Here is an 8,418-nt window from a genome sequence, read left to right as displayed (position 1 = left end):
CATTGAGGGCACCTTTGACAGAGAAAGAAGCAATCTATAAAATAATTTGTCTCCTCTCGCTAAATTATGTGGTTAATGAGATTTATAAGGGGAAATGATATCAACACTACCGTATTTTGATATTTCCCCTAAAGCTTCTTGTCTTTTAGTATTTAAAGGCTGTCAAAAGGTTATTACAGTTCCCCAAAAGCTCTCACAAGAAAGCGAACAATAAGAAAACAATCATAATCAAGTTGGCAAGAATTGAAGTTAAAAATCTCTAGTGTCAGGCGATCTCCTAGTATGTTGGAACCAAATCCAGAGTGACCATCCACCGTGTCCAATATCTCATCTAGCATCTCTGAGAACCTCTAGGGCAGAGTGTGCATCACATCAAGCCACATGATTACATTAAGGAAGTCACCCTCTGCAATAATATTATCCCAAATACTAGCCACTAGTCCTATGCCTGGAGAGCAGCCCTCACTTCAACTTCATTAGAATCCTTGATACTAATAGGCCCAGAGAAGGCCCACTCAGTATTCCAGTCTCATCTCTAATAAGCCCTCCAATGCCATGTTGGGCCTGGGTTACCAAAACTAGAGCCATCAAAGTTTAGCTTCACCCAACCGGGCTAAGGGGGGCTCTATCTAGGGTCTCCTTCACCTCACAATCTGAATAATGAAGATCTCCCTCCAACATCGCCTCATCTCTGTGGTCGTGATCAATTTGAAACATGGGAGAATTCTAACCCAAGAAATTATTAGCATAAGAGGTGTTTCTAACAACGTTTTTTTAATATACTTTCTTTACAATTAAATTGGATTTGCGTGGGTATAGAAGCTTTTCATATTTGTAATGACACCCAGAATATTTTGTCCAATACGTAAAAATAAAAAGGAGAATCTGAACAACCAAAAGCCCCATGAATGATTAATGTTTGTAGAGTAAAAACCTCTATATATATTTTGGATAATAACTAAACTTATTAAACAAATGCCTTTTTGGATGCCGCAAAAATTGGTTTTTATTTCTAGATAAGATGATTTTATTTAATCTGATTTGCAAAGCTATTATAACCATTATTTATAAATAATCATATTTAGCTACCAAGCCACTTACATATAAGTTTATACCAGCAAGAAAGCCAGTTTGATGCATCAGGCGACAAAGAAAAATAAATGTATACGGGCACTAAAGTTTGAAGAAAGAAAATAAATATAAGGCGGCATCATTGAAATTGAAACAACTTACTGATAGGGTAAACTATGGCCACGGGGCAAACCACAGCCTCCAATTACCAATAGGGCATCACCAACTGATTCTAGCATAGAGGCCAACGATGAACAATGTGACTCCCCACTCCCCGGACACAGCTTACAACTTTCAGAGTGGTGTGAACTCCAAAGAGCAAACTCTTCCCAAATTCTCAGAAGGAGCTGCTCCCGGTTTTTTGGTTCCCTTTTGAATTTACATTGGTGTACTTGGCAAGGACATATTCATCCTATCTGTCCATTTGATTGATTATTGTACCTTCACCCGACCCAACAACTGGACAAATCAGCAGCCCATTAGGATAGAGGGTGCACTGTCCTGTTGCGTTATTTTAGGTCAGATTTATGGATAATTCGGATAGCCAGCCCTTACATTCAGGGGCCTTAGGACATGGGTTGAATATGACATGGGGCACAAAAAGGAAAGAGAGTGATGGGCTTTCTCTCGCTTTTGGCATATTGGGCCTGCCCTCACTAGAGTGCCCCTTGATAATATCATCTCTGTGAACATCTTGCATCATTCTGCACGCCTTTAGTATCATGAAATGCAAAATTATGTCAGGTCCAATTTGAATCGATCTATCTTTATCATATCACCCCTTTATAAAGAAATGAAAGGCTGATTTAGTGTGAAACAACCGTAACTAAAATGTCTTCACTATGTAAAACAAACACGAATTGCATACATACATAATGATGATTTCAAATGGTTGCTTTGCTTAATTTTCTTTTCATCACATCTTTCAGCTTGAAATGCTTCTTGTTAATCAGGATTAATTCCTGAGGTGAGCTTGGATGTATAACAAGAAGTTTGGTCAATAATGACTTTAAAAAGCAGAAAATGCAAAGAATCAAAATAATAATATGAATATAGTTACAAGTTTTTATGAGGTCCAAGGCCATGTCAATACGTGTAACAAAAAATAAAGTTGGGCCCACATAATTTGATTCAGGGAGTGATATAATCAGCCTCTTTTCTTCCCTGAGCCACCCCGTACAGTGTATTTATAACCATGGTTTTAAATTTCGACCGAAATCCGAAATTTCGGTGGAGACTGACACCGAAACTACACAAAACCGAAATGGTCATTTATTTCGGTCAAAATTTCGGTTTTTCCGAAATTTGACACAAAAAATCTGTTTTTTAAATATTAATTTAATATTTCACCGAAATTTAATAATGAATTAAATATTGTTTTTTTTTTTTGGTACCAGATTTCGGTCGAAATTTCAAGGTCCGAAACCGGTACCAAAACTGAAATTTTAAACCTTGTTTATAACTACACTTTATAGACTACCGGAGGGTGGCCAGGGGAAGAAAAAGGCCCTGAATATCTCATTTCCCTTATCTAAGCCATTTATTTGTTGGGCCCCGAGGCAGATAGGTCGAGCCCCAATGTTCTTCTCCATGTGATGATCTTAACACTCCGATTTGTGTAGGTTTCTTGTCTATTGCTCATTTTAAACATAAAAAGGGTTTTAGGATCATATGATGGAGAAGAATTGTGGGGCATGGCTTGTATATGTTGGGTTCAAACTAATGAATAGTTTAGATCATCCTATTATGTGGGCTTCACTGTAATTTTTCACTGCACGTTAGTATACGGTCGTCCACATTATAAAAATTATCAATTAAGGGGCCGTTTGGATACGCGGATTTTAGAACCCTGGATTTCTTCAAAATTGTAGCTAAGCGGACCAGCCGTCGTTTTTGACTTCTCGCCCTTCTTTCCGTCAGCAAAGAGAGTAGCAGGTCCTCTCATATTTCCAGGTTTTAGAAATCTCAGGAATGCAGGAGAAATTTTTAAAACCTGAATTTCTCACTTAAAATTCAAGAAATGCTGTCAGGATAGCAGACAACAGCTTGATCATGAACCCTCTTTTACATTGTTTTCAAACTAAAAACCTGGATTCTAAAATCCGCGTATCCAAACGGCCCCTAAATGTCATTAAAAATACATAAAATAAAACCGAAGGCCCGGTTTCGATTCAGGAAAATATTTTAAATGGAAATTTTTCTTAAGAATTTTTTTCCACAATTTTGAGGAAATGATATAATTTTTGTTTTATCATCATAAATTGAAGCCCCAGCTAATTAAAATTGAGAAGTTATCTATTTTCATTTGATGAAAGAGGTAGGAAATTTTAGAAATATTTTTCCAGTCCAAACTTATCTAGAAAATTCCTGCAGTCCAAACAAGGCCTAAGAAGAACATCTTCCAAATAGGGATTCACAGTAAGCCTTGAAATAAAAGGGGAATAAAAGCCTTAAAAGTCAAAACATTGGCAAATGCCAGTGTTTGGTAACTATAACCAAAGCCAGTAGATCTAAGGATCCTTTCCACATCCCAACTTCCTATCCTTTTCTTCCTCATTCATCTGCATGTGGGATTGCTTGTAGTTGGGTTTTCTTCACATTGAAGGTTCTAGAGTTGTCTAGACCTTTTAACCAGACAAAAGCTCAAAGGTTTTTGGTGCCATGTCAATTTTAGCCATTAACATAGTAAAGTTATTACAAGGTGGAGAATTAGAATGAGAACATCCATAGGGTTTCTTGGGACCTCCATCATCCTTTAATAGAAGGTCAAGTTTGGTTTCAAATGTAGTAATCATTTTGGACCCACCATTGGTAGGTGTTTGAAGAGTGTATTTAACACCTGTTTTTTGGCCCTAGTTACTTTAAGAATAAGCAAGTTGACAGCTGATGTACAAAATCACCCTGTAAAATTCAGAAAATAAACCATCCGTAAGATTAAGGCCTACAAATATCAACATTTTAACCCTAAACATGGCCTTATAGATCAAGGGGGTAGGATTTTCCAATCAACATCTGGCTAGACTTGTGTCAGGCAGTCCGATCAATAGTTTTGATCACATGTGAGCGGACCCTTATCGGATGATTCTAGATCTTCGATCAATCGTAATGAAAAATGGATCCTAAAGATATTTTAAGCCGTAGATTTTTACACAACTCAATCTTGGCATCAGACCAAGACCCACTGGGTCACCCTATGATGGCCCATCAGATCAACAATCATGATCACCGAGCACATATGCGAAGAAAAGCCATAGTATTTATAGGATATCAATAATTTTCCCCAATTCTTAGGTAGAATTATATGCAAATATCATTCTTTTGGACTTCTCTTTTATTCATCTCCATTGAAAATCATTTTACAATTTAAGGGAGGCGTATTACATGGTGGCAAGCATTACTCCCCCAAGTCTTTCCTCAATGAAAATCATTTTACAGAGGCTTCGTATGCTGCCATAGAATGAACCAAAAATAAAATAAAATTCCAGCTCTACCAAAAAAAAAAAAACAATTAAAAAATACGTAGAACACCGTTGCTACGTCTGGGACACAATACGTGCATATAGGAACTCATTCCACGTGTCGGGCAGGCCAGGAAGACACCAATGAATACAATCCGCATAATTGGCGGGGTCCGCCTTCTGCTCCGGCGTGAGCATTTTGCCCTGCCGGATTGTGTACACCGATGTGTGGGCGTCCTTCCGGTACTCGGAGAGTGTCGTTATATTGAGGAAATATACAGGCACCTGTTGAAGTATACAAATGATTAAATAACACATCTATAATAGCTTAAGCTCTTGGACTAATTTGTTGTTTAACATGGCAATAGAGATATTGCCTCAAGGCCATGTCAAGGGTTCGAAACCCAACGACTCTCTGATATTAAAAATTTACGTGTAGAAATGACCCAAAAGAAGAGGGGCCACATGTGAGGGGGAGTGTTTAAGTATACAAATGATTAAATAACACCATCTAGAGTAGTTGATTGTTTCACAGCACCTTCATCGATTGGGTTATGTTAGCTGCCACCGCAAAGACCCGCCGGTCTGTGCCCACCTCCAAATGGCTCGTCATGTTTAGCACCGGGGTCGTCTCCAGGGCACACTTGATCCCGTGCGGGTTGTTCCAATCCTCACTCCTACAGTACAGTAATCCATCATTAAGAACAAATTTCCACAGCCTAATCGTCAAATTAACAATGTTAGGTTGAATTTGGGTTTGATTAGATCATTAAATGAAGATTTTCCAGGAAGAAAACACAGTTAACAACTTTTTGATCTTTGATCTACTGTTGTCATTTGTCGGCGGGGCCATCATCTGTTGGGCAGTTGAGCCTAATACCTAATCTGTTTTACTTAAATCAAGATTCGACAGCGTAATCATAACCTAACCATTGACTAATTTATGAAATGCTGGTTTATTTATTTATTTTTTGAGAGTGTGATGAGCATGAAATCCATAAAACTGCAGTAGAAACAAACACGTGGATATTTTTAAGAAATTATTTTTTGTTTCTAGTGGTCTGAAAATAATTTACTATTATCTTACAATTTATAAATAATCACCATTATGCCCTCTCTTATAAATTAATCACATAGTGGTTGGTTTTCTCGAAGAAATTTCATTAATTTATAATATTAATTTATTATTATTATTATTATCGAAAAATATAGAAAAATATAAGGGCATATGTGTGGCGTGCCAGATGTACAATTTTTGTTTATTGAACATGTGGGCCCACCTCTTGACCATTTTTTTTCATAGTACAAGTGCACATATTTGGTGCATACCTTTTGGTGGGTCCCATGAGCCACCAAATCGGTCCTTAGGAAAAGGATCTCTGCTGATACCCCTAAGTTCCATTCTACACCAAACATGTGTTGATGAAGTTGCTCACTGGTCAACTTTAAAACTATTAATTTTTTTGCTAATAACTGTTTAATTATAGTGTTTTTCTTACTAAAAGTGATTAAAGTTTTAATAAAAGCACAAACAAATAAAATATTTTAGTAAAAAATAGAGTCTAATGACTATTGTCACAAGTAGCTCATAGGCACGAGTACATGAAATATGTTTTATTATTTATTATAAAATAAACATTTTAAGATTATAAAATTGAAAATTGAAAAAAGAAAAAGAAAAATGGAGATCTATGGGTTTAAGCTTTTTACTTGATATGGAGTGGAGACATGCTGGTGAAGAACACCAATGTATGTTTTGGATCAACATTTTCATCAACCCACTTGGCCCATGTCCTTAGAACCCGATCGTAGGCTATCGGCCGATCGATCTCATCATAATCCGTTGCTCCATCATCGAACGATCCTCGCCTTTCAATAAGAAAACATAGAAATTAAGCAAATTCCATTACAAAATTAACAATCCGAAACACATTTTTGCGATTATAAGCATTTGAATTCTTACAATACTTTCATCTTAAAAGTGTTCATCCACCATATGTACGTATTAAAGATCAAGAAATCTACACCCTCCCAATTTCTCCCATGCTTCGAGATCGATTCGGGCATGATAATTCGATCTAAAATGCTGTGCATCGTCGGATCATCCGAATTTGATTCCACCAAGAATGGTGCCCAATAGAACTCCACCGTAGCATCATATTCCTACCCATTTCAAAAAAAAAAAAAAAAAAGGGGATAAAAATCACATATTAGAACTTAGAAGTAAATTTTAGGTGTATATTTTCAAAATCCAGACCGGCCGGTTCAGACCGGACAGTTTTGTTAGTGACCGGTTCAAACAGATTCATACCCGGTTCTCACCGGTTCTTACCTCAGCTTTGAAAACAGAAAGAGAACCGCTCTTGGTCAAGCTCTTCTTGCCAGGAGGAATGACCGATTGAACGAGACAAACCATAGACTCCCATTGATTCCGGTTCAATGAGTCCCCAACAAACATTAGCCTCTTGCCTCTAAGCTTCTTAAGTATCAATCTTGCATTAAACCTTAACAACAACAACAACAAAAACCCCATTTCAAAGAAAAATCAACAAACCATAAAATTAAAACAATCAAAATTCAAGAAATAAATTTGAACTCTTACTTAGGCAAAGAACAATCATGTGGTTGCCATTTCCAATTTTGATACATAGAGTCTTTTCTCCCATTCCTTATGCAAGTAACTTGAGAAGTGAGAAATTCACAATCATCTTCTACGTATATCGGATGAGAAATGTTATCAAAAACCCATTCTCCGGCGAATAAATCGCAATTTTCCGGCACGTTTACGTCCTCGTCGGGTTCTTCTATGATTTCTTTGAAAACTGGTAATTGAATTCCTCTATCATCATCTTGTTTTACCACTATCACTTCCACATTGATTGGTTCTTGGGTTTGTTCCAAATTTTCCTTTGGAGTTTTCTTGATTCTTGAATTGGTGGAAATTATTTCCTTGGTTTCTTGAACTGGGTTTGTAGGTTTAGGTCTAGAGAAGGGGAATTCAGCTATGGATTTCACATCTTCATTATACATGAAACCCGCGAAGAGAAAGATTGAGAAGACTACTACAACGATGGAGAGATTGTTGTTCTTCCGAGGGGGGGCGAGGGTGCCGGAGTGCTTCATTCCGGTGGGTTCTGATGTGGGGAGAGATGTTTTCCGGCGAGGTGCCTGCATGGGGAAAAAATGGAAAGGTTAGCGTGAGAGAAGGATAGATTGGAAGGGAAGAATAAATGGGTTTGGTTAATGGGTTTGGTGAGATGATGTTTTCTTACAAAATTTGTTTGTGGTGGAAAAGAAACAGAGAGAGTTTGTTTTTCCTTTTCCAATCTGCTGTAACTACTTTAGCGAATTGAGATGATGAAGAAACAGAGAGAGAGAGAGAGAGAGAGAGAGAGAGAGAGAGAGAGAGAGAGAGAGAGAGAAGTACAAGGGAGAGTAGAATGAAAGCTTCAAAAATGACAAGTACAAGATACGCAGAGAACCAAACGGATTATGAAAATCAATTTCTTGATTTTTCTTTGTTTACATGGCTTATTTTCTTTCTTTTAACATAGAAAGGAAATGATATTATGAATTAATGATAACTCTACTCCCTTTTTCTAATTACACACCATATTTTTGAGGAAATGATATCAGCACAACCAAGTTTTAATAATTGCACAAACATAGATTGTCTTTTCTTTTTAATGGCTTGTGAAGAGCTTTTTGGGAACTGTAATAACCTTTGACTGCTCTTTGAATAATAAAAGACAAGATGAGCTAGTGCAAATATCAAAACATGGTTGTGCTGATATTATTTATCTATTTATATTTACACTTCTCACGTTAGCTATTACAGTACAGTTGATTGGATAGTCAAACTACGTGATCTTCTCACCAATTTTTTGTT

General features: G+C 37.0%; 1 protein-coding gene across 2 annotated transcripts; it reads right to left on the bottom strand.

The window, feature by feature from the left end:
- Nucleotides 1-4,368: 4,368 nt before the first annotated feature.
- Nucleotides 4,369-7,935, bottom strand: ESK1 (trichome birefringence-like protein (DUF828)). 2 transcript variants are annotated; one of them, XM_077380909.1, is made up of 7 exons: nucleotides 7,802-7,935; nucleotides 7,132-7,697; nucleotides 6,862-7,033; nucleotides 6,493-6,692; nucleotides 6,240-6,398; nucleotides 5,068-5,206; nucleotides 4,369-4,814 (listed from the first exon to the last, which is right to left on the bottom strand). In XM_077380909.1, the coding sequence occupies exons 2-7, from the start codon at nucleotides 7,650-7,652 to the stop codon at nucleotides 4,605-4,607; spliced, it is 1,401 nt and encodes a 466-aa protein (XP_077237024.1). In that variant the 5' UTR covers nucleotides 7,653-7,697; nucleotides 7,802-7,935; the 3' UTR covers nucleotides 4,369-4,604. The 2 variants fall into 2 exon arrangements, with proteins under 2 accessions (XP_077237024.1, XP_077237023.1); XM_077380908.1 differs by lacking the exon at nucleotides 7,802-7,935 and having other exon boundaries at nucleotides 7,132-7,789.
- Nucleotides 7,936-8,418: the final 483 nt, after the last annotated feature.

This window comes from Tasmannia lanceolata, unplaced genomic scaffold (assembly GCF_043159265.1).
Source record: "Tasmannia lanceolata isolate RefF3 unplaced genomic scaffold, GAP_Taslan_0.1 ptg000006l, whole genome shotgun sequence".
Classification (NCBI taxonomy): domain Eukaryota; kingdom Viridiplantae; phylum Streptophyta; class Magnoliopsida; order Canellales; family Winteraceae; genus Tasmannia; species Tasmannia lanceolata.
The sequence above is the reverse complement of the archived record's forward strand: the minus strand, read 5'-3'. Positions and strand labels throughout refer to the sequence as shown.

What these genes read in the sequence shown, in the direction of transcription:
- ESK1 (XM_077380908.1), bottom strand. Translation starts at nt 7,703, where the DNA reads ATGCAGGCACCTCGCCGGAAAACATCTCTCCCCACATCAGAACCCACC. An exon ending in ATGTCTCCACTCCATATCAA is followed by an intron (nt 5,207 to 6,239) that starts GTAAAAAGCTTA and finishes ACTGTACTGTAG; the next exon opens with GAGTGAGGATTGGAACAACC. An exon ending in ACATAACCCAATCGATGAAG is followed by an intron (nt 4,815 to 5,067) that starts GTGCTGTGAAAC and finishes ATACTTCAACAG; the next exon opens with GTGCCTGTATATTTCCTCAA.